Source organism: Harpia harpyja, chromosome 15, assembly GCF_026419915.1.
Source record: "Harpia harpyja isolate bHarHar1 chromosome 15, bHarHar1 primary haplotype, whole genome shotgun sequence".
In the NCBI taxonomy this organism is placed as follows: Eukaryota; Metazoa; Chordata; class Aves; order Accipitriformes; family Accipitridae; genus Harpia; species Harpia harpyja.
In genome coordinates, this window is record NC_068954.1 from 16,036,019 (window position 1) to 16,062,122 (window position 26,104).

Sequence of the window (26,104 nt, forward strand, 5' to 3'; positions counted from 1 at the left end):
TTGCTGTTGAGCCCAGGAAAATTCTGCTGCAATTTGGTGAGAGACATTTTTGACCTTTGCTGTGGAATTGGATTCAGTGTCCTCTAAAGTCTTCCAGGCCAGTCCAGACACTTGCAGCAGAATTCCTCCTTACCAGTATGTAAAAAGAATTGCTAAGTGTTTTACTGATCTTTTCCAACAAAAAAAAGAAACTGATCTGTTTATGTAACTCAGTTGTGTGGTTTCAGCATTTGTGGGGGTTTTTTTTCTTCTTTTTTTTTCTTTTCTTTTTTCCTGTATTTAAAATCTGTAACAAGGTGTTTGTTTCTGTAATTGAATAAAGAATGGAGTTGGCCTCAAAGGTTTAGTAGGAATTGTGGTTCCCTTTTGGTATCTAGGTGTGATAAGGTAGCCCAGGGCACGTTTCACAAGACTCTAATCTTCAGGTTTTCTGTAAGGAACTAGACAGTAGTTGGCTTTAGTAGGTATTGTAGAGCTAGGATCTCCTAGTGTTGCCACTACATAATGCTGTCTTGTGCTAACTGAGCTTTTAGAAGAGCACAAGTTTAGAGGATATCTGTTGAAAAAAGATGCGACTGAAAGAAGGGATGTTTACCATTTGGGATTATCACCTCGGCTCAGGCAGTTTAGTGGAGAGAAGAAACATGTTCCTCTTTTTAGAACTCAACTTATTTCTCACTGAAGCTTATCCAAGACTCTGCTGGATCCCTCTTGCCTCAGTTCATTGTCTGCAGCACGCTGCAGAAGCCCGGGTGCAGTGTTAACACCTGATCTGAGCTATCCTACTGTTTCCACACAAGCACTCTCCAGCTTTTGTTTACTGAAAGAACTTTATGAGGGAGTGAAAGCCTGATTCTCAGCCTTGATTCAAGACAGCGAGTCATTCAGGTCTGATGGAGATCCTCCTGAGGATGAAAACTGAACTGCTTTGTCTTCAGCAATATAATAATTCTGAAAGATGGTAGGATACGCTACAGCCTCACCACCAAGTTGTCATAAGCTGTGAGAACACGCTGTGTCTCCTGGACAGCCTTTTTTAAAATTCTGCATTGCATGTCTCTCACAGAGCTGCAGGTGATCAGTTCCAACATCCACCTTGATCTTTAGAGGTGATGAGAAGAGTCTTGGGTAGAACACTGGCCTGAGACTCCCGAAAGGAAGCTTTGTATGAGAACTGCTGTAGTAAGTGTGCTACTCAGGCATAACACAGAGGCTTAGTATTTGAAACACAGGAATAACACTACGTCCAGAGAAAACAGCACCCTTTAGATCTCTTCAAATGCTGAAGTACAGAAGGCAGAACTCATCGTGCAGAATGTAGGGACTGTCAAGATGCCATGTACTGCACAGAGAGAACTTCCCGGTTTACTTGGCTTTGATGCCAGAGATCACAGAAGCTAGTCTGACCGTGGTACTAAGAGTATCCAGTACTTAAAAATACATGCAGAGCAACGCCCGAGTTCTTTGAAAGAACAAGTGTGTAAATGAGAGGAACAGAAATCTGGGAGTATTATATTCAGGTGTTAGTGGACCAGCCTCCCCAGGGACATGGTAGAATCCCCATCGCTGGAGGTTTTCAAGATGTGATCGAACAGGGTGCTAGATAATCTCATCTAGGCTCCCTTTGCCACGACAGGTTGGGCCAGATGATCTTTCAAGGTCCCTTCCAACCTGGGCTGTTCTGTGACTCTGTGAATGGATTTTTAGATTTGTTCCTGAGATGGAAGGTAGAGAGTTTTACGGAGAGTAAGTACACCTAACTCAACGTGCTTCAGAAAGAAGTCCACTGAAAACTGATGTTAGCATGCAGGGCCCTTCTAATGGTAGGAATATTTTTTTGTGTTGGTGTTCAATTCTTTGACATCTTGTCTGAAAACTTAAGGCGTTGTTACCTGGAGTTCTTTAGCATCTGTAATGTCATTGGAAAGAACTTTCCTTGTTGCTACATACCAGCCATCAGACTTGGGTAGGGCTGGCTTTTTTTTGGCACAACCTTTGCTTTGTTTGCATAAGACTTCATAAAATATCAGTGTGTATAACATATTAAAAAGTGTTCTTGTTTTGGTGTATTAATTGTAGAGGAATGGGAAATGGAGTGTTACTAAGTGCTTAGGTGTCAAGGTGATGAGGCTGTGACTGAAGCTGTGCTGTTCAGAGAAATCTTTCAGAACTGTTTTGGTGACTTTGTTTTTAAAGAAGCTTCTTACCCAGTGAGAGGTTCAGGTGGCTTCAGCCAGTCTTCATTGAGTGACGAGTCAGATTTTCCCTTGTAATTTTGCATTTGGATAAAGAAGAGATAGACATGCACCAGTGTTGGAGGCCTCATTAAGATGCCACAGTCCTACTAGATCAGCAGAATCACATGAGCCTAGAGCAATTCCTCCAGTGCTCAAAAGCAAAGAGAGGCTTAAGCTTCAGAGAAGACCTGCCATGTGCCAGATCCATTTTTGAATGTTCTCAGCTTTAGATTTCTGGAGCCTTTGGGCTTTAGTTTATTTCCCAGTGTTAAAATGTGGTCATCTGTTTTCTTTTTTGTCCAAAGCATGCATTAGGTCTCCTGAAAAGAGTTAACTTGATTTTCTTATTCCAGGATGATCAAGCTATGTGCTATCTGGTTCGTAGTGTAGAAAGCAGAAGTTAACCTGCTCTTCATTCTGGAACTGAGAAATTAAAGCTTCCTTTAGGTTTCAGCTTCAGCGTGGAGTTGTACAAGATGATAGGCCTTTGCCAGGAGGACATTTGAAGTACTCCTTAGGTCTCTTCAGTATTTAGTCATCACTTTAGTTTTTGCCTGCCAGTTCATGACTGTCCAGGATTCTGGTTTAGTACATAAATAAAAGCTTTTGGCAGTTCATATTATGTGTGAAAAGAAATACTGTAATTTGGTGTCTAATTTTTTACATGTCGATACAATTCCCAAGGCAAAATGTTTCTCTGCCTTTCTTTAAATATGTATTTTGCCTTTAGTTGTTGCTACTAGTATTCCGTATTAATGTTCAGAATTAGTATGTATTGCCATTCACAGTGATGGCAAAATGCACGAAGAACTTCATAAGATGACTTAAAAAAGATTTCAGGTTGAGAGACAGAATAAAAGTTGATTATATTTTTGGTACTTCTTTAACTTCATCCAGGATTTCATTTCATTCATCCATCTGGTCTCTCTGGAATGAATGCAGTGAATTTGATTAAATGAAACAAGGCTTACAAGTTTGAACCAGCATGCTGGCAGATCTGATGATGCTTCTGCGTCATTTAGCCCCTGCATTTTTAGTCTCTCAGTGTGAAGCAAAGAGGATGAAGAATCATTCCATTAATACAACTACGTTAATATGTTAATAAAAATAATCTTTAAAAAAAGAAAGCTTTGCGATTCTTTAAAAATAGCTTTTCCTTTTATTTTTTCCTATCTTTAAATAAAAACCAAGGTAAGACTACAAAAATTTATCTGTAACTTGATTTATTGTCTGAATTAGACAAAACTGTTAAGTATGTGCTATGCAGGGCCCAGAACTCACAGCTTGTCAAAATTAGTCTGAAGTTTGTCCCTGAATTCAGTGAGGTAAGGAGCAGTCCGATATGGTCTGTAGCTTCATATTGAAACCAATGGTAAAAATAATAAAATTGGTCCATTTTTGAAAGATGTAATCAAGAAAAAACACTATGGAGTAGGCAGGGGAGCGCACGTTACCAGGACTTGTCATTTCAGTCCATATTGCTTCTGGAGTAAAAAAGAGAGTCTTTCAAACACATTCCTTGAACCAAATACTTTTGGCTGTATTTTTTATGTTTTTCTGGTCTACTAATAGGCAAATTGTTTAAAGACTCAGCAGTATTTTTAATTGAGGTGTTTGAATTCTTACTGTTGCACAGACAGGTATGGTGCGCTGCGATACAGCTGTGGGAACCCCAGACTACATATCGCCTGAAGTTTTGAAATCGCAAGGGGGTGATGGTTATTATGGACGGGAATGTGACTGGTGGTCTGTAGGAGTTTTCCTTTTTGAGATGCTAGTTGGTAAGTAGTGGTTTCTTCTGCTAATGAGATTATCGTTGAGTCTTTAGCTGTACTTTGCTGCAAGGTGGCTGGTTGTACCTCACTGTCTAGCAGCTTCTGACTTTTGGCTGATGCTGTTGCTTCATTCCTGTTTTCTTTGCTCTCTGTCACTCTTACGCTGTGACAGCTGTTCGCGTGCTTGCTCAGTGATTAGTTCCCTGACTCGGTTCAGCTTAAAACTAATTCTTAGAATAGTTTTAACTGGAGTCAGCTACCTCACCATCTCACGAACGTTTCTGCCACTTCAGGGGCAGTACTGAGTTTTCAGGGATGCAGAGATGGGAAAGGAGTGGGAAGGGCAGGACTGCCCTTTTCTTTTCCTCTTCTCCGTGTCTGTGTCGTCCGTCCCCCGCCCTCCCTCCCTTTTTTTTCCTTTTGTTCCCCCTCCCCCCCCACAGTAGCAATGGCTTCTGTTAGGTTAAAATGACTGTGGCAGTATGGCTTGATTATTTCTTTTATGCTTGAGTCAGGATTTTCCAGTAAAATACACTGGACTGCTATGGCAACGAACATAGAATATAATCTGTTAAGGAGATGAGTCATCTGCATCTTAAAATACAGTGAGGATCAGTATTAGAGTCTGGTAGCAAAATACTGATGATAGAAGGATGGAATTGAGCATATAATTATTAAAAATCCAAATCAGCATGTTCTGGGAATATTGCAGATTTGATGTTTCTGGCATGTTGAGCCAGGAAAGACATTTGGATATATGATGCTATTACAATCTCTGTGTCTTTCAGGATTAAGGCATTTTGACTTACAAAAAGTGTGGTTTATAGTTAATAGTCTCTCATAAACAATTTTAGCAATAAATAAAATTCTTCAGTTACTAAAATATTGGACATAGCAGTCTAGAATGTCTTCTCAGAGCCCCCCCCCCCCCTTTGTATCTGAGAGGGAGGATTCTCCCCTTTTTATCCTTCTAATGAAAACATTTTTTTAAAGTGAAATCTTACTTAGTTTCTCCATGTCCCACACATTGGTAGAAAGTATCTCTTTTTGTGTGTTTACGTATCAGATTCTCCTTATGGTCTTATAAAACTTTATGCTTTAAAGAAGGCACAGAAAGCATTCTGTTGTTCTGATTTTAGTAAAGACACAGTACTAATGAAAACAGTACTACTACTTTTTACTGCGCGCTTAACTAAAAGCTAAAATGTTGGTCATGGGATTGAATCCTAACATTAGTTCAGTGACTTAGGATAGTTTTGAGGTGTGGCCTAAATCAAAGCTGTTTCTGAGACTGAAGACAATTGAGAAGGGGAAGGTTTGGAAAGAGGGAGGCAGCAGCAAGTATCAGTGATCCTCCCTCCAATGTACTGGTATGGCAACCTAATGAATTTACTGGAAGTCTAGAAGTTTAATTCAAGCTGGTGTGTACTAATTTCTTATTTTGCCATAAAATGACAGGAAGAGGCTAAAGGCAGGATTGTTGCATTTATATTCCTTTTGAAAGCCGAATGGTTTTTGTCCATTGGTCTGTTCATACATTTTTTCATGTACCTAGCTTTTGAAATTCTCAGTACCTTGTTGGAAGCATGCAGTCAGGATGCTGACTGCCCTGCCAGGTGATCCCCGCCTGCACGCAGCACACCAGGATGGAGCAAGGAGCCTAGCTCACGCGATTGATTGTTCACCCTCTCTGTTAAACCTGTGGATTAGTTTTGAGAAAGGATTTATGTAAAAGTTGCAGCCTCTTGATTACTGACCCAAACCATTTGTATATTCAGAATGTTGTCAGCTAACTTGAACGTCAGTTGCCTTTATTGGTACTGATTCTTTTCAGTTGTCCCAGTTTTACCTTTCTTAAGGATGTTTGCAAAGAAACTAGGCTTAACTAAAGCCTATGCTGCAGACCTCTGGGTGAGAAAGGTCTATGATTTTAAAAGCCGCTTGCCCATGTTAATAAAGGCATCCAAGCTAATATAATTTATCAGTCAACAAGATTTATTAATAAGAGTTTAACAGTGCAGTAACACAGTGAAGGCTTCTGCTCAGAGCTGACTTGCCTTAGGCAGCTCCAGGGGTAGGCAGGGTAGACCTACGTGCTTCTGAAGTGGTCTTTGGAGAGCTTTGGTGGATTCTTTCCAACAAATGTGCATTAGTAAATCTTTAATAAGTTTCGGTCCTTTATGCCCATGGAAGCGCTTAAAGATGCGATTTTATGTGGGTGTCAGCCATCACGTAAATTAGAAAACACAGTGATAGTCTTCAGGTAGAACAAAAGATGTATTTAATTGGGCAAAATTTTGGTAGTGACATGCAGGATGAAAAATGGTTTTGTTTGTAACACAAGCATTTTAGGGAAGGAATATTTTTAGTAGTGTACATTATTTTATACCCTGCATTCCGATTTTACTTTTTTTTTTTTTTTAAAGTAATAGACTATTTTAGCTAAAACTGCTTGTAGACTTTTCTTTATATCTTTTGTCTTTTTCAACTGACATGACTTGAACATGACTCAAAATCACAGTCAGTTTACTATTTTATTTTCAGGCGATACTCCTTTTTATGCAGACTCACTAGTAGGAACGTACAGTAAAATTATGGATCATAAGAACTCTTTACATTTCCCGGATGATGTGGAAATCTCTAAGCATGCAAAGAACCTTATCTGTGCCTTTTTAACTGATAGGTAAGTGCACATATTATTCTGGTACTGTTTTTATTTTGGATGTTATTAGCACATGTACATTGTAAAAATTAATTCCTTCCATTACTTCTCCTAATCTCTGTTCAAATCTCTTCTGCAAAATCTCCTGCTCTCTCATTTTTCTTTTGGGGTGTTTTTTCCAGGTATTGTATCTTATTTCTATGAGCAGTTCTGACAGCTCTTGTTAACAACACACTTTGTGCCAGACAAATCCTTCCAATTGCGGTGTATAATACAGTAACAAACTTGTAAGGTTGAAAGTAATTTGTAAGCTCCAAGGCAGGGACCAAATTGTTGTGCTTAGTGTCTAAGCGAGTGTTAATTAAAAAAATGAAAGCAAATACTTTTACGAAAATCAGCATGTATCTACTGAGTTTCTTTAAGCTTTCTTGGAACGTTTGAACTTTTTTTCATTTGCTTTGTTGTATTAATTGACAAGCATAGCTAACAACCTAGCAAGCATATTGTTGTGGCTATAAATAGAACCCAGAGATCTCCCTTTGTGGAACTGAGCCGTTTATTGATATTAAGCTGTGTAAGACTGTTCTTGACCTGGACACTTACATTTTCTTTAGTTCCAGAAAGCAGAGATTATCTTCAATTTCTCTGATGCAAAAGAGGAGCGCTGTAGGTCCATAGTTAACTCTGGTCAATGATGCCTTCTTACGCTTTCCTGTGGTCACCTGAACTTGGCTACAGCAGAGCATCTAGCCTTTATAAAATGAGGGATTAGGAAGAAAATTGCCTTATAATGATTCTTGCATTTGAAGAGAGATTGTTTGCTCTGTTGAGCAAGATTGTGGTTACTCAGGAAGGATGTGCTTTAACAGTGTTTTTCACCCTTCATAGCTGAAGTGTAGACAGAAAATATGAGTAGAATTTAATAATGTAAATGCAGCGAGGTGTACTTCCACTACGTGTGTCCGTCTTCCTGTTTATATTTAATACAGTGCTTGAGTGATTTATTTAAAACAGATGCCTTCTTTCTGTATGTGTGATCACTGCTGGAGCACTTAAAGAAGGAATAAGCATCGACCCTATGATTTATTAGTTTTTATGCGCATTGTGTTTATGTCCTGTTCCTGTAGATTGTTTTAAGAGAGACTCTTCTGGTCAAACTAAAAGTTTCTTGTTGCACTCAAGGTTTACTTCACTGCGAATATCAGCAAGAGATGTGTCAGGGTTAGTTATGGGGCAGAGGCTGCAATTCTTAAAATACTTATTTCAGTCCAGCTTTGAATAACTGTTCTGTGCAGTAAGTTAGACCTTCCTTCACTTGTATGTTAAGGTTTGTCATGTGGCTTGGCAGACATGGAACTTCTGCAATTTTTTTTCCCCCTGAGGCTGTTGGGTTTTTGTTTGTGTTTTTAGTTTTTTCGTAGTTTTTGCCTCAGTGCTCTCTTTCTTGCTTTACTCCCCACGTGGCAGACTCCAAATTCTGGACATTTTAGCAGTCACAGGGAGAGTGCATGATAAGAAACAGAGTATATTTTATATAAGAAACTATAGATCAGTGGTTGGTGGGTTTTAATTTTGTTTTTTATCTGAACATTAATGTGGTTAACTCAGACAATCTTTACTGAATGTTTCTTTGCTGCTTATGAGCAAGTCAGAATTTAAATAACAAAAAACAAGTGCTATTTTTCCTAATGTGAATCTGGCTTAATTGCTATGTTTAGAGATGTGCGACTTGGGAGAAATGGGGTAGAAGAAATAAAGCATCACCCTTTCTTCAAGAGTGATCAGTGGAACTGGGACAACATTCGAGAGAGTAAGTAAATTAGCTTAAAAGTTCTATTTTTATTCATTATTTGCAATAGTAGAAATGAAAAAAACTTTAGGATGTGTAAACTATTTTCTGTCTACCAAGAATCTTGCTTAAACTTCCATATTTATCATTTGTATTATAAAAACTCTGTCAGTAGGGGTTAGTGAATACACATTTTTCCTACTGGAATTATCCTCATCTTTATCATGCTTTTAATGTATAGATTTCAGTTTTGAACAACGGAACTGGAATTCTAACTAAAGAGAATGCATGTTAGGTTCTGTTTCTTTGTGGCTTTTGTTGTTTTGTTTTGTTTTGGCATGGTGGTTTGGGTGGTTTTGTGTTTTTTGGTTTTTTAACCTGTAGTTAAGACAGTAGTTTGGCAGCAGTCTTGTCAGTTTTACTGCTTTTCATTTAAGGCATTGTGAACTTGATAGTGTTAGGCAAAAAAACAAAGTATGTCAGTTCAGATCATGAGCTTGATTGTAACTTCTAAAGTCATGTATTTACTAGAGTTTCCTAAAATGATGGTTGTATTTAGAGTTCTATTCTCAAATGTGATTACCTTAGCAAATACATTTTGCACATTAAGATATTCTATGTATTAGGCAACTAATGTAAAAATAGATTTCTCTAGAAAAAAAAGGTTCACAGTAATGTTTACAGATCTGCTGCATGTTTAATACATATTTAACTAGAAGACAACTTATATTATAGTCTTTTTAATGTTACAGAGGTACCAGTATATAGTAAGTGGCTGAATCTTAGAGTGAAGTTCATCTTTTCTCCCCTTTTTATAGCTGCTGCTCCTGTTGTTCCTGAGCTTAGCAGTGATATAGATAGCAGTAATTTTGATGACATTGAGGACGACAAGGGAGACGTGGAAACCTTTCCAATCCCCAAAGCCTTCGTGGGAAACCAGCTGCCTTTTATAGGATTTACCTACTATAGAGACAATTTGTACGTGATATTTCAATATGCATTTTTAGAAATATACCTGCAGATTTTTCTTATATCGTATCCCTTTTTTCACTCTAGACAGAGAATTTATTCACTGCATTATATTCATTTATGTCCAATTGTGAAGATACAAAATGCAGAGTTTAAGTAGAATATATCATTTGCTACTATTTTGGTTATTCTGGTAACTGATTAAATAACAGTATTTTTATATGCACAAAATTATGTAGTCTCTCAAGAAAATCTTTTAAGGTTAAAATACTGATAGATTTGTAATTATAATTCTAAAATGGCTTTTTATTAGTAGCTTTAGAAAGAAGTTTACACAAAATAATAGCTTGCTAGGACTCAACTTGAATAGTTAAGAAATAATTGTATAAATTAAAAAATTATAAGCTGCTATGGGTTTGAAAACATATGTTATATTTCACTTAAGAAAAGATACAAACCAGAAAGATGCACTGACACTGAAATAAAACAGTCTTCATTCTGAGAATAGCATAGGACAAATTAAGACTTGAGAGAATTTATTAAAATTAGTTGATTGGCAAGGTTGCCAGAGTTGTTGAAAACTTGAATAAGAGCTGGAGGGATTTGTTTTTGGTTTTGACAGGTTGCTAAGTGACTCCTCTCAGTCTTGCAGAGAAAATGAATCTGTGCAATCCAGTAAAAATGAGGTTAGTGCCTTTTTTCGTAAGTATTAATGGTATGATTAACTAATTTTCTTAAGTCTGGTAAGAAAAGACAAAGTCTAAAATAAGTTTTCAAGAAAACGGGGGGGGCGCTTTGTCTTTTAATGATCCTCAATAAAAATGATATTTTCTATTTACAGGACAGCAAGGAGGTAAGTATATTATTTGAATTATGAAAGGAATCAAAAGATTCCTACATAATTTATGTGAATGTGAAATATCTTAAATATTCACCAAATTGTTAACAGTAAACCAGTTTTATTTTGAAACAGTTGTACTCAAGCATTGATGTACTATAATATAAAGATGAATGAATACAGATTTTTCTTGAATTCTTTTGGCATTTAGAATTTGTTTGGAAAACAAATGTGTAAGGCTCTGTTTGCCACAGACAGCATCACTCTTGGGAAGGTTGTGAGTTTTGGCTCCACACTTGCCTGAGTGATTCATGACTGATTTATTCAGAGTTTGGAAAAGTAAATTGTGACCTGCAGTAGTAAAGGAATGTTTAAATTGTGCTGTCAGTTGAAGTGAGTGTATGGAGCATGTTTATCCAGCTTTTGAAGATTGACAATTGAACTTAAATTTGCAGATGACAGGAGAATGCTGTGGAATTTTCATGTACTTCATTATGGTGCTTAAACATTTGTCTTATTCAAGTGTAGGTAGTACATTGTTAACATTTCTTAAAACTTACAATTCCTTTTCAAAGTTTAAAAAATAAGTAAATGAAATGCATTATGTATTGACCAGCATAAATTTAAATGCAAATGTTTATTAGGTTCCACTTCGTTCCTTCCTGTCATTGATGAATAGATTAGTAGTTTTAGAGTTTCCCTTTTAAAAAGAAATGCTACTACTGTTTAAAATACATACTGTCAAATTTGTGGTATTGCTTTATGTTGTGATAGTAAACATGGTTGGTAAAATTTTGCATTTCACTTCTGACAACTTTTTTTATTTATATTTTCTCAAGCAATGATTCTCAGGTTTTGATGTCCTTTTCAGTGTCCCTGTTCTGGGAATCTTCTAATTGTAACAATTATAAAGTGTTGTAGAAAACCACATTTTAACATTTCATGCTTGGGGGGTAGAGGAAGGGGAAGGGAGGAAAATAGATGCATTTGAAAGCCTGAAAACATGAGATGAATCCAAAATTTATTATTTATAATTTATTTCATGAATATTTGGGTACTTGACTCACAATTTCATTTTTATATTTTAGTAAGCCAAACAAAGCATTCCCAAACCTAGAAAGTGTTTGTTAGCTTCTGTATGTGTTAGACTAAGAAATTCTTCTTTATGTGAGGTCATTGAGCATGCTTAGTAATAATATACTCTGAATATTGTCCAATTTGGTCACGTGCCCCCCTTTTTATTTTTAAATTCTATTTAGAAAAGACTATCCCAACAATTCTGCCACAGTGGAAAGTCTCTGTCTACAGAGAAAGAGTACAGCAAAGAGCCAGTAACAGTACTCTTTGGCCATAGAAATTTTGTGACTCACAATCTGTGGCACATAATTCTGTGATGGTTAGATTTAATGTAGCATGCAGCAAATTTCATTGCTATGGATCTGTATCTTTAAAATCATCAAGACTAATACCTTGTAAAGATGTAACCTTCTAGTGATGGTTTTAAAATAATATAGTGTAAGATGATGGAATTCATTTTCCTCGCTTTCCCTTTTTTTGTTACTTAATTGAATTACACTTGTTTTATGTGATAGCGTTTTATATGTGGGCCATGCTTTTTTGACATTTTACACAGTTTCAGAAAAAACTAAGCAAGCTAGAAGAACAGCTCAGTAATGAATTACAAGCCAAAGATGAACTAGAACAGAAGTACAGGTGAGACTGTTTTGACGTGTTTGGTATGTTTATAAAGAAGTTTTATTGCACCTTTTGTTTCGAATGCTTAAAAGCATTTTAATCCACTTTGGCAATTCCTGACCCTGCAAGCAGACCTCACTGTAAATTGCTGGCTTAATTCTTGCTATTCCTGTGACTGCTGTTTTATTTCTTTCTTCTTCTTTTTTTTTTTTCTTCCCTTAACTCTCCGTAAGTATCTCTCTATTGTTTGAGTGATTTCTCCAGTCCTTGAAGTTTCATGTGATTGCTGAAAATAGGGTATCTTATATAAAATTAATGAGACACATCCAAACATTCTAATTTCTATAGAATCAGCAGGGTTTAAAAATATTTTTCAAATTTCTTCAGGTCTACTAATACTCGTTTAGAGAAGATAGTGAAAGAGCTAGATGAAGAGGTAAGTCCATGGTTATTTCTTATTGGAATTAGAACTTTAACATTTGTGTGTGGCTTTTTTCCTTAGGAAACAGCAAATTACTTTTGAGTGGCTGTGTTTATAGCGAGTAATACCAGTTCATTTATTGATATTCACAAGCATGAAATTGTTGTCACTGCTGAAATACTTTCATTATGATTTCTGTCCTACAACTACACATTTGTTTCCAGAATTTGTTTTTTACTGTGTTTTTAATTTGGAGGACAGTGTGATACAAATATCCCATATATGATTCTAAAAATTGAAGAATGTGAGAGTAATGTTGCTAGAAGAGGAAGGCCGTTCTTTGCATTGTTCAGTATCAGTAAAAGGACCTTCTTTCTTGCCCAGCTTTGCACCTTAGTGCTTACTACAAATTTGCCATTCTTTACTGGATGTGTACAACTTAATGTATTGCTTATCCAGGTGCGTGTCAAGACCTTGCATTACATGTATGTTTTTGTGCTTCTGGAGTGGCTGCTAGGCAGGTTTACCAGATTCATCAAATCCAAACGATCAAACAGTCTTTAAATTGTAAAACCTCCGGGCCACAGTCATCCTGGGCTGGATTTGACCATGTGTTCTGATACGCTGTGTTTGCAGCAGGCAAATAGACTGTGTCTTTCTCCATTACAAACTAAACTGAGTGCATGAGCTGTCTTTTTATCATTTAAAGAATACCACTTTTCTGTATGTAATTAGTGGTGTATTTTTTTAAATATATCCAGATAACTTTAAGGAAGAATGTAGAGTCTGCAGTCAGACAGTTAGAAAGAGAGAAGGCTCTTCTTCAGCATAAGAATACAGAATACCAGAGAAAAGCAGAACATGAAGCAGATAAGAAACGCAATTTGGAAAATGAGGGTATGTTGAACTGTGCTTGAAGGGTTCTGTTTTGATGTGGGTTTTTAAAAGATAAAATAAATGAATTATAGTTCAAATTGAAGCTTTTTTATGACAGTGATTAACAATGTTGTAATGTTTTTGTTGTAGTTAACAGTTTGAAAGACCAGCTCGAAGATTTAAAAAAGAGGAATCAGAACTCTCAAATATCCAATGAGAAAATCAATCAACTACAAAGACAGGCATGCCAACTTTATCTATGTATATTTTAAATTAATATCCATTTAAAGTACGGATTTTGTTAGTAGTAGACGGAATTGAAGTGTGTAATGGAGTTTTAAAAGCTGTTCGTTCTTGTCATGTTTTGGTGTTCAAAAGTAATCTTAAAATACACTCCCTTTTATTTCTTTTAATTCGTAAAATGTAGTGTTTTGTAGTAGAAATGGTAGTTGTTATATTTTAATTGTTTCTGAAGTATGTTTTTGTCAATCTTTAGTTGGATGAAGCCAATTCTTTGCTGCGGTCAGAGTCTGATACTGCAGCCAGGTTAAGGAAGAACCAGACAGAAAGCACAAAGCAAATCCAGCAGCTGGAAGCTAATAATAGAGAACTACAAGATAAGAACTGCCTGCTAGAGAATGCAAAACTCAAACTGGAGAAGGACTTTCTCAATCTTCAGTCTGCTCTAGAATCAGAAAGGAGAGATCGAAGTCATGGATCAGAGATTATCAGTGATTTACAAGGTATTCCTGAAAGTCTTCTGAAGTGAAGCTTGCTTCTCGTTTCAGAAATAAAGACAGGTTTTGGTGATGTTATTTGAGCTTCAGATTGTGACTAGATTAGTGTGCTTTTCTATACAATGTTATGTAAGCATGGACACACATTTAAGAGAAAATGTGTGATAACATTTAGAAAATATTATTGATAACTTTTAAAATCACTCCAAAGGGAGATGTTCTTAATAGTCAGAATTAGGAGCTGTTACATTTGAAAAACTTTATTTCTAAGTAGATAAAGTACATTCTTTTTTCACACACTGCCCAGCCTTATTGATGTTTTGGTCATTTTTAGGTCGAATATCTAGCCTCGAAGAAGAAGTAAAAAATGGAAAGAGTGCATTAGCCAAACTGGAAATGGAGAAGAGACAATTGCAGGAAAAACTTACAGATTTAGAAAAGGTAACAGTACTTCTAAGTGAACATTGGTGTTACGTTCTTACGGAATTTTTAAATTTAAGCTTTTATTACTTGAGACACGGAGACAAAAATCTGTGCAAAAAATAAGCCTTGTTTTCAGTGTTTATTCTTCTTCTTTGAATTTTTTTGGTTATTTTGCGATTTGAGAAGTGGGGGGGAAAAAAAAGACATCATTTCCCTTATGATCATATAATACATTGTACTTCTGAAGTACATAATAATGTACTCCAGTGTATAGCTTAACAATGCAGTAGTAACATTTCATCTGTTGTGTTTTTTTTTTAAACTCTCAATATTGCCAAAAATAAAAAAGCTTCTGCTAACAATTTTTTCGACAAATTTGTCACTGAAACAAAAGTATTGAAAAAATTCTTCAATAAACTTAATCTTTGAGCCACTTTTATTACAGAATGCTCGTTGTTAAGGCAGCAATTCTATAATAGTTTGCAACGGGGGATGTCTGCGCATTTTTGGAGCATTTTGCCATGCATAGAAAAACATTTGTAGAAATGAGTTCTCAGTTAGCTCCCTAGAGTCTGAGCTCTCTCTTCTACCATTGGCATACTTACAAGCAGCATGTTACTGTTCGAAATTTTGTCTTTAACCTGATGCATTTAATGTTTTATTCCAATATAATTTTTTCTTTAACAGGAAAAGAGCAACATGGAAATAGATATGACATATAAATTCAAAGTTATGCAGCAGAACCTTGAACAAGAAGAAGCTGAACATAAAGCCACAAAAGCACGATTAGCAGACAAAAATAAGATCTATGAATCTATAGAGGAAGCAAAATCTGAAGCCATGAAAGGTATGTATTTGACTTCACAGTTGGACTTGGGTGTAAATTATACAAAGTAGGTAATATAATCTTTTGATGCTAGTGGAAGCCTAAGTGTAGGCTTTTTTTCCTTGATTCCCCTGTTCTTTTTAAAGAGAATTAGTGTTGTAAAATGAGTTGTAGTCCCTTTGTCCATGCTTTTCTAGGTTAAAGACACACTGGTGTAGTCTCAGAGTAAACAGGTTCTCCATTGCACACGCTACTAACTCATTTGCTGTGTTAGTGTATTCTGAATTTTTCTTAAATTTATATTACTAAAACGGCTTTAAACATTTTTGTTAAGAGCTTATCTGTGTTCTTACTCAGTGTACTCATACCTTGTTGTGTCTTCCTAAATAAAATATGCCAGCAACTTCACAATTTAAATATGTAGACCAGATAGAGTTAGAAATGGCAAAGCCTTTGCTGCACTTCCATAGTCGCAATGCATATTCTGGTGCATCTCATGACAATTGAAATCTCTTGGATAGAGGGATAACTACCAAACAATTCCATAAGATGGCTCTTACTTTTGAATTAAATGGCTTACGTTTGTTGCGGCTACTTAAAAAGCTACCTACAGATCCTGTCCTTCTAATTGCAGAGCATTCACAAAAATTTTGAGCATGCAGGTGTTCAGAAGAAGCCTCAGTAATAATGGCTGAATCACTTGGCATATCAGGTTCCTGAACAGCTTCAACTCTTTAAGTGATTTCAAATTATCATAGTCAAAGCAACACTTCAGTAGATTTAGATGGATTATTTTTAAAAATCCACCCTTTTTATCCATCTCAGATGTGTTGCAGATAAACTGGAAGTTCTCTTGAAACTCAAAAGTAGGAAATAGCTATCAGTCAGGAATGCTTGCAAAAGCATCCTCTGGGTGTGGGTTTACTGTGAAAATTTTAATGAATGCCTTTTCAGCAATCTTTCTCTTCAGTGTTAAAAGGATAAACATGTTGCTTATTGTTAATATGGGATAGATGTCCTCCTCCCCTTGCCCTTCAAAATCTGCTGGTTTACACTGACTGACATCTTAAATCTCTTACTTCACAGAAATGGAGAAGAAACTTTTGGAAGAGAGAGCTTTAAAGCAAAAAGTAGAAAACCGGTTGTTAGAAGCTGAAAAGCAGCGCTCCATGTTGGACTGCGATCTCAAACAATCACAACAGAAAATCAATGAGCTCCTTAGGCAAAAGGATATACTAAATGAAGATGTAAGGAACACTGACAAAAGGAGCCTCAAGTGGAACCTGGTTTTCAATATCCCAATATTTTCCCTATTATAGCTATATTTAGGAATGTTTGTGAATGAGAATGGCAATGACTTTTTCCTTCTCTGTATTTGGAGCTTTAAAAAGTCTACTTTATGGAGTGTGGTTTCATTTTTCTGAAATATTTCAGCATTATTGATCTTACAAAGTTTTTCTTCTGGAATGTAAAATGATGTGAGATTGACATGTTAAAACTAGCTTATTTATTGTCTGCTAATGCCTTTATTCAGGAAACAGCTTTGACTTATCAAAAGATGCAAGCATGTTGTGCAGAAACGTAGAGGAAGTCAATATGAAACACTGTTTAAATGTTGCTTTCCTGTGTAGGTCTGTAAAATTCACAGGTTTCTGTTTATTCTTCAGGTAAAAAACCTGACATTAAAAATAGAGCAAGAAACACAAAAGCGCTGTCTCACTCAAAATGATCTCAAGATGCAAACGCAGCAGGTCAACACCTTGAAAATGTCAGAGAAACAGCTAAAACAGGAGAATAACCATCTTCAGGAAATCAAATTAAGTCTGGAAAAACAAAATAACGAACTCCGCAAGTATGCAGATTTACTCTATATTTTTTAGTAATGTTACTGTTTTGTAATTGGTTTGGGGCAAAAGCTGAGAGCAATATTAATTTTAAAAATTTGCTGCACAAAATTTGCTATTCTACAGTGCAAAACTTAATTGTTGTTTAAAATAATTTACAGTGACTCTAGCTGAGATTTGCCCTAGTGATTCAGCAATGTATAGATTTGTAGTAAAAGATGTTTGTTATCCTGAAAAGCTTTAAAAAACGAGGTTAAACACAAGAGTGTGAGGACTTCAGGGAAACACTTACTTAACAGAAAATCTGTGTACTTTTTTTTAAAATGACATAAGTCTTCAGTGAAGAGGAAAGTTACTGGCACTATTAGTCCAGGAGACCTTATTAGAGTTGGAAATGAATACTAATACAGAGCTGTGAAGCGTAACCATTGGAAATGCCTAGTACTAAAGATGTTCAAACACATCTGTTGGACCTTCAAATAGGAGTTGTGTTAAATCCCAGCAGTTCTTCAAGGTCTTACAAGTAATATTTGCACCTGATAATAAATAAATTTTTTTTTAACTTTATGTTGACTTACGAGCATTCTTTTGAATGAAAAGACAAGTTTAGCACATGTATCATTAATCTCATTCTTAGCTCCTTTATGACTTCTGATGGTTTATCTCCTTGTGCTTTATCTTTTCTGTCAGCAAGATGTAGTTACATAGAAGGCGGCTACATGTGACGGTTGCTGTAATGTGAAACACTGGGAGAAATATTTTCTGCTACATTACTGTTCTTTGTTATGGGTCTGACTAATTGACTTTCTGAGTTGTTTTAATAACAGATAAATTCAAGAAATGATGCTTGTCAAAGAACACAGGCATGGTTTCACAGACTGAGCTCTAGCAAATGAGAGACCCAAAACAATCTGTCAGATCAGTGATGTTTTACACGGAAATAACATTCTGTTGGTGGCTGTTTGCTTTATCAGTGTCTCTTACTGGTTAAACCATGTGACACTGTTGTAGTTTGTGTGTTAACAGTATTAAACTGACTTGTTATTAGTGCAGTGTTCTCAGCTGTACAAGTGAAAAAGAGAGCTGGTAACTAGAGGAAGCCTCAGGTTTAATTGCTGACCATACTTTTGTCAGGAAATGACTGAAGATCTTAAGAGTGTGAATGCTGTCTTTTCTATTTACTAGTTTGGAATATCTTCATATCTTTTCTTTTAAAGTGTGTTATTCCTTTCTAGGGAACGTCAAGATGCAGATGGACAAATGAAAGAGCTTCAAGACCAACTTGAAGCTGAACAGTATTTCTCGGTATGTTTTATGCTTCTTTATTTTTATACTAATCTGTTTACTAAGTACAATATTAGCTTTTCTTCTTCCTCCTCAGCCATCAGGCGTTTCACATCTCTAACCTAAAGCTAATTCTTTTTCTTGTGTCTGTCTGCAGTCTTGTCTGCAGCCTTGCCATCACTCCTTGTTCTTGATCACAGAGCAGTGTGAAAGAGCTCATGTTAAGAAATGTCCCGGCTTTGGAAGGGAGTCCCAAACACAGTTCAGAGGGAGGGAGGAGTCAAGCAGCTTGTTCTTCTACAGTGTGAATATTTTTCTGCATGTTTCGAGCCTTTTGCGTTCAGCATCTCTTCCATGCTGCATGGAAGAGAAGAGCTGTATTCTCAGAATCACGTGGTGTGAAAAAACTTGGGCATTTAAGGCTTGGAAGGAAATTTTTGCATTACAGCCAAACTCGGTAGAGATCTGTTGGAGTTTTTGCTTTATTGTGATAAGGTACAACAGAATAAATGAGTATAGTACTTAGTAATCATCACTAGCATATGGAGGTTAATTTATATTAACAGTGCACAGGCAGTTGCACTGCAGGTAGAGGCCAAAAGGCTTGTTTCAGAATTAAAGGAAACTTAAGATTTTACTGTGGTCTTCAGGTCAGTGAGGAGAAGGGCTATATGAAGTTTTAGTAGATCAAAAAGTTGCACACAGTAAAGGAGAGAAAGGGAGAGTTGAGGTCAGTTGACTGCTCTGGACAGGCCAGAGAGAGAAGGTCTGTCTTGAAATCCCTGCAGTAAGTCCACTTGCAGTTGTCTGTCACTTTACCTGTACTCAGTCATTTGAGTGTACAGAGCAATATGATTTTTCTTTCATTTCCTTTAGAGCTCTAGATTTGTATCGATTTCATGAAATTTTGAATTTCAAATGCTTTTCTAATCTGTTTTTCCCTTCCTCCTATGCTTCTTTTTGGTCTTTAACTGTCATTTTCGTTTCCTGGATTTGTATGGTTAAAGTCTAAATTCTAAATACCTACCTATGTCAGACAAAGATTTAAAAAAATAAATTAATGATTTTCCTTGCTTCTGATACTTCTGATTTTCTATCAAATAGTGACTTTCACATTTAGAGTCTCTTTAACAGTATGTTTATGAACATATAAAATGTATATCATGCATCTATCAATTCACAAAGACAAGTTACAAAAAAGAACAAAAAATAACTGAAACATATTTGTGAATGATGATGATGTTTAGTTAAATTTAGAGAAGGCATTGCACAATTATACTATATTTGAGTGTGTGATTAAAGAATTGCATACAGTGTCATCTTGTGTCATTTTTTGTGTACCTTCAAGCTAGAATATGCAAGCCATGTCCTTTTCTTTCCAACTTTAAATTCTAGACTCTGTATAAGACGCAAGTTCGAGAACTTAAAGAAGAATGTGAGGAAAAGACCAAACTTTGCAAAGAAATGCAGCAAAAGATACAAGAGTTACAGGATGAGAGGTAGGTTTTACTAGTTGTACTACTAATACATAAAAGATTAGGATGACTTTTTGTTGTTTTCTTTTTTTTTTCCTACCACCCCCACCCCACCCACCCCGCCCAGTAACCTGCCATTTTTAAAGTTAATAATATATATCAATAATTTGCAGAGATTCCTTGGCTGCTCAGCTAGAGATTACGTTGACAAAAGCGGATTCAGAACAACTTGCACGTTCCATTGCTGAAGAACAGTACTCTGATTTGGAAAAAGAGAAGATTATGAAAGAGCTGGAGATTAAAGAGATGATGGCTAGGCATAAACAGGAACTTACTGAGAAAGATGCCACAATAGCCTCTGTGAGTAATATGAATTGTGATTTTGGTAGAGGTTTACATGACCTTGAGTTTTATTTGCAGTTTGAGTTATCCATTGTTATGTAGCTTACTTAGAGGTAAGTGATATACAAGTGATATACCTGACATTTTAAAAATGTTTATTTTCTTTAAATCAAACAGGAAAAAAAAAAAAAAAGTCTTACCATGTTTCTTCGATGCATCTCTCTGATCATTCTTTCTTTTGTGCCCCTACCCCTCTTACAGCTGGTCCTCTTATCCTATATTCAGGTTTCATTCTGAAGCATTTCCTTCTGTCCTGTAATGCTTTCATATGCCAAATGAGTTTTGTTACATGGTCATGTGCACTTTTTGTTTTGTAGTTGGAGGAAGCAAATAGGACACTAACTAGTGATGTGGCTAATCTTGCTAATGAGAAAGAAGAACTAAACAATAAACTGAAGGAAGCACAAGAACGTATGTATTCTCTGAACCAAATGCAATTTAATTTGAAACCAGTTTTGTTCTCTAATAGTACTATTTTCTTTTATGATGAGTTTTCATATAATTTTTTCTTAATTACCTTGCTACAGAAATTACAAAGCTGAAAGAAGAAGAAGCAAATGTAGGAAATATTAAAGCACAATTTGAGAAACAGTTGTTGAATGAAAGAACATTGAAAACCCAGGTAAGCAAATGTATCTAAATGAATGAAGAGATAGTGTTTGTGAATCAAATAATTTTTAATAGAAAACTTTCCGTGGTATACTATCTATATGTACCGTTAATGCTTTATTCTTTTTTGCCCCTAAACCAACATATAATGATCTTTTTTTTGCTTCTACTAAGTAGACTTTCAGTGTAGTGAAACTGCATCCTCGTTATTTACCACAGAGGAATTCCTAATCCAGATGCAGTGCACCAGCAAAAATCTTAATTTCAGTCAAATTAATTCATGTTTTCCATCTTGATTTATATTCCTCTATAAGTTCATTAAAACAGAATATTTCTGATTTTAATCCAGATTGTTTTTTAGAACAAGTGGCATTTTAATCCAAGGATATATTTTGGGGCTAACTAATGAAAACTAATGAAGGGAGTATGTGAATGAATAGAAGTGTTCACAGCTAATGCATGCTTGAAGTGAAAATGGCATCATTACCTTCTTTTCAATTTTGAGTAATACATTGAACTAAAGCAACTTTATAGTACTGAATTGCAGAGGTCTTAGTTTACAGTTAGATTAAAAGTGTCTGGTAGTGGATAGGAGAGAAGACGTATTTCTTCATGATATAACTGTGTATTTATTGGTGTGGGTTTTGTCATCTTTTTCTTTCCCATGGGAAGGCTGTGAACAAATTGGCTGAGATCATGAATCGGAAGGGTCCAGTCAAACGTGGAGCTGACACTGATGTAAGGCGGAAGGAAAAGGAAAATAAGAAACTGCATATGGAACTGAAGTCTGAACGAGAAAAGTTAACCCAAATGATGATCAAATATCAGAAGGAAATCAATGAAATGCAGGCAGTAAGACCCTTTTGCAATATAAACATTGATAGCATTTTTTCTAATTCTTATTGAATTGATACAGGCTTTAAGGTAGTGTATACAGTCTCTATTCCTGAATTTCCCGTGACCAAAAGAATTATGCAGTGTATATATTGAGATTAGCTGCAAAGTCTACATAATTTTCTACTTATGTTTTCTCTGAGTAACTGACCATTGTGATAATAGGAAATCTTGTAATTTATCCTTACAGCAAATAGCAGAAGAGAGTCAGATACGGATTGAACTCCAGATGACTCTGGACAGCAAAGACAGTGACATTGAACAGCTTCGTTCACAGCTGCAGTCATTGCACATTGGTCTAGACAACAGTAGCATAGGCAGTGGACCTGGAGATGCTGAGGCAGATGATGGATTCCCTGGTATGTTAATTTTATTAATATTTCTGCATTAATTGGGTTTATATCAGTTGTTTACCATAGAAGCTGAAGTATTAAATTAACGGTCTGATGATTCTGTGGCTTTTCATCTTCGTGTATTTCTACCATCTTATCAATGCTTCAATAGTGATCACTGTCCACCTACTAACTAAATTTGTCTGTAATCATACTTCATCTTACATTTATTTAAAGAAATGTCTTTAAAAAATTCTATTGTACTCCATTAAAACTAAGTATTTTTTTCCACTTTACTGTGGTGGTTACTTTGCCATTACTGTGTTAGGTGATGAAATGTAAAACTAATACTATCTTCTTAGAGATTCTATTTTGACTTCTTTTCTACCTTTTTCCTCCTTTTATGCTTTATGTTTAGTCCATATCACTCAATCCCACACTATGGAATCCATGTCCTTTACCTACCAGCACTCTTCTACCTCTGTCAGTATTGCCACTAAGCCTTCCAGTTCTCGCATGCTTCTCGATTCTGATTCTGACTCAGAGGAAGAACCTTTGTCTTGTTCCCACAGCCCTACAGAAGTTGATAGCACAGGTGACATCCCTGAGACCTTGTTTGGTTTTGTTCTTACTGTGTCCTTTTCTCTGTTTCAAAACTAACGCTATTAATACATTATTAAAACAACAAAAAAAATCCAAACAAACAAAAACCAACAAAAAACAGTAAACACACTGCAGTGGCAGTAAACATTGCCATCAAAGACATGAAAAAGTTTGCATGAACAAATAACTGGCCTGTTTTCTCTGAATGTTTACAGATGCTTGCTGCCATTTATGAAACCACCATTTTTATTAAATCATTGAATAAATGAGCCTGGTGGCCTTGTTTTCAAGGTAGCCTCTATCCAGTATCTGCAGCTATCTGTATGACCCTAAGATACTGGATGCCAAAGAGTCAAATCTTTGTGTTTAAGTGAAGTGTGAAGACATCTAACTCCTTACCATCTAAATTTACATTATTTGCTCATAGAAATTGAGTCTTCTGAGTATTACGTTGTTTTGCCTTAATTTGAATCTTATATTTGATTCTTGTATGGATGAGGCAAGCAGAATTTATTCATTTTTCCAGACACATAAAGCATATAATGAAATGATACGGCTCTGGTAAAACAGAGCTTTGTATTAATTCTATATTCATTTTATATGACTACACATACACTGTGTTGAACCAAACTTATGTTTAGTGTTAATGTCAGAGATGTTTTTTTTTTAATTACATTCAAATTTCTGTATTTCACTTGAGGTTCCTTTAAAGTGTGAATAACTTTCCACTGAAGGCGAAACTTGTTTTGGGATATTGACATTACTTCATCAAACTAGAGTAAAGAATAATGCATTTCCTCTATTTTCCTCATTCTCTGTTTTTTGCTGTGAGGCTTCTAATAAAAGAATTGTGAAGTATATACATAATTTTTTTATTGTTAGCTGCTGTTATGGTATCTGCATGGTTTTGTTTTGTTGTAAAGCAAAAACCATATCTAAGCTAGGACTTTTTGCTGACATAATTACAACAGATTTGAGGTATGATGGTTGTGTTTTGTTGTTTTTTTTCCCTCCTAGTGCTTATAAGCACGTACTGTGGAAATTTTGGAATATTCTGCCCTTTCTCTGATCTGTTAATATAGAATGGACACCAGAAATGAAGAAGTGTAATCAGAAACTCTCATTTTGTCCAATTTCATGTGATAGTATTAGAGATTACAGAGAAAAATAGGGAAAGTATTAATGCATATTTTTTCACACCATTAACAAACTACACATGCTTCCTGGATGTGGGGAAGGATTTTTTGCATCAGCATTATGCTTGCTACCTTTTGCATCAGGTGTAGTTGAAAGGAAAAATTTGAAGTGGCAGGTGTGAGGCAAAATACACATTATACAACTACTTCATGTACTTGGTATGTACATAAAAATGTGTCATCAACAGCAGTGCTTCTAGAGCAATAAACTTTGAAGACAGTGCATATCTGAGTAAATAACTTTGCTTCTGGTCTCTCCAGACAAAATGAGAATTCTATGAATACTTGTTATGATATGTTAATCATGGGCAGGAGCCTGCAAATGCCCTCTGATGAGAAAGGAAATAGCTTTTGCAATTTTGGAGCATGTTTATGCTCCTTTCATGGTTTTGTGCTTGTTAATACTTAAGGCTTCAGTATTTATGACTTGGAGGTTCCTCAGCAGCAGTAGAGATTATCTGCTAGGGTGGGAAACTCATTAGAAAAATACTGCGATTGAGTAGTTCCTTTTAATAAAACATAGGGGAAATAAATGCTTGTATTAAGTGCAGTTATAAAAATAGGGTCAAAGGTTATGTGATACTATGTATCACCAAGCACTAGGAAAGTGTGATCCTGGTGAGCTTTTGGTTACTACTGAAAAGTGTACGTCAAACAACAGCTGAGCTGTTAATACTGTTGATAAATCCAATCTGACTAATGTGCTAGTGTAATATAAAATACTGCAAGTGTGTGAAAAGGCAGTTGAGTTTAGGTAGGGCCTAAGGATTAGCCAAAAATTATTTATTTTGGAGTAGAAAGCCTAGGAGATATAGGCAGAATTAGAAAAAACAAAAAATTTACAGAGCAAAAAATACAAATTGCAATACTAAACTTCTGAAATTTTACCCAGTGTATAGAGGATATAGGCTATTTGTGGTGGTAGTTTGCCTTTTTTTGTCTTGAACTGGATGTTGTGTGGTCTGTACTAATATCTTCAGACGCTGTTTTAAAAGGTAAAGGTTGATAGACATAAGCATTTTAAGTCTTGAAGAAACTACTAAAGGGAATGTGTGTGCTATAATTGCAAGTTTGCTCTTCCCCTTCTTCCTTGTGCCTACTACTTTTTTGCGATTGCATTGTTGGTTATTGGCTGTATTCAGGAATACATGATTTAATTTATTCCTGAACATTTACTATGATAAACCTTGCAAGACCTTGTAGTTTATAGTAGTTCATGTTCTCATGTTTGCTCTGTTGCTTTATTATTGATCTTTGATAACTATTTTAAAATGCATAGTAGTCTCAAAAATAATGTTTTGTGAATATTTATGTTCTTTAATGTATATCTTTTTTTTCAGAATCAAGATTAGAAGGCTGGCTATCACTGCCTGTTAGAAATAACACTAAAAAATTTGGATGGGTTAAAAAGGTAAGAAAACCAGATTTATGATCTTGTTTCATGTGTAGTCTGGTGTTTAAACTTACTGCAGGTTTTCAACACTTCAATTTTTCTTCGATATGTGTTCTCTCATTACTTAAATGTATAAAATATGTTAGCTGGTATAGCTATGTTAAGACAATTGTAATAGGTTAAGACACTTCTTTGTCCAGACAGAGGTGAGAACAGCAATTCATGATCTTCAAACATACATGACCTTGTACATTCAGCCATAAGCATTCCCAGCAGTATTATGTAGCTGGAATTCAGCAGAGTCTGGAAACAGATGCCCTTGACAAAATTCTTTATTTAGGAGATAAAACTAACAACTACTCATCTGCCTTGTGCGGCCTTCACCCATTTACTGCTTTTCAGTAACCTCTTTGATGCCCAAAGGATAACATACACATTTTCATACGGGTTCACTTAGTGCTCAGTCAAACTGTTCATTCTGGGTAAAATTGTGGAAATAGGAGGTCTTCTAGGTAACTAGCTTTTTTATGAAAATTGCTAGCAATGCTGGTAAATATAAGTGTGATCTTTGTGAGTATGATCCCTATTAGTTGTGAACTGCACATGTAAAATAGGCATCATAAGATGACAATTATTCTTACTACCAGTCCAAGTGAAAATTAAATCAGTAAAATAGAAATGAAAAGCTTTTATCTTACTTTCTTCCAGACTTTCATTTTTATCTTTTCGTAGGTACTTAAATTTGTTTAAATTAGTCTGATAACATAAATTGATTTATCAGGTAATCAGAATTTTGTTTGTTGTGCAGTGAATTTATTGGCAAA

The 26,104-nt window shown here is 35.6% G+C and overlaps 1 protein-coding gene across 3 annotated transcripts in view; it reads left to right on the forward strand.

Annotated features, from left to right (window-relative positions):
* The window catches only part of ROCK2 (Rho associated coiled-coil containing protein kinase 2), a 109,758-nt gene that overhangs the window by 64,809 nt on the left and 18,845 nt on the right, over positions 1-26,104 (forward strand). For 2 of the 3 annotated variants that reach the window (XM_052809458.1, XM_052809459.1), the window contains exons 6-28: positions 3,874-4,018; positions 6,557-6,695; positions 8,393-8,484; positions 9,282-9,441; positions 10,055-10,118; positions 11,904-11,983; positions 12,353-12,401; positions 13,148-13,283; positions 13,413-13,504; positions 13,759-14,005; positions 14,334-14,440; positions 15,110-15,269; positions 16,335-16,495; positions 16,916-17,100; positions 18,328-18,397; positions 19,772-19,875; positions 20,025-20,211; positions 20,571-20,664; positions 20,781-20,875; positions 21,535-21,714; positions 21,947-22,115; positions 22,507-22,683; positions 25,228-25,298. In XM_052809458.1, coding sequence (XP_052665418.1) covers positions 3,874-4,018; positions 6,557-6,695; positions 8,393-8,484; positions 9,282-9,441; positions 10,055-10,118; positions 11,904-11,983; positions 12,353-12,401; positions 13,148-13,283; positions 13,413-13,504; positions 13,759-14,005; positions 14,334-14,440; positions 15,110-15,269; positions 16,335-16,495; positions 16,916-17,100; positions 18,328-18,397; positions 19,772-19,875; positions 20,025-20,211; positions 20,571-20,664; positions 20,781-20,875; positions 21,535-21,714; positions 21,947-22,115; positions 22,507-22,683; positions 25,228-25,298 — 2,964 coding nt within the window. The remainder of the gene's footprint in view (positions 1-3,873; positions 4,019-6,556; positions 6,696-8,392; positions 8,485-9,281; positions 9,442-10,054; positions 10,119-11,903; positions 11,984-12,352; positions 12,402-13,147; positions 13,284-13,412; positions 13,505-13,758; positions 14,006-14,333; positions 14,441-15,109; positions 15,270-16,334; positions 16,496-16,915; positions 17,101-18,327; positions 18,398-19,771; positions 19,876-20,024; positions 20,212-20,570; positions 20,665-20,780; positions 20,876-21,534; positions 21,715-21,946; positions 22,116-22,506; positions 22,684-25,227; positions 25,299-26,104) is intronic. The other variant, XM_052809460.1, reaches the window with a different exon arrangement.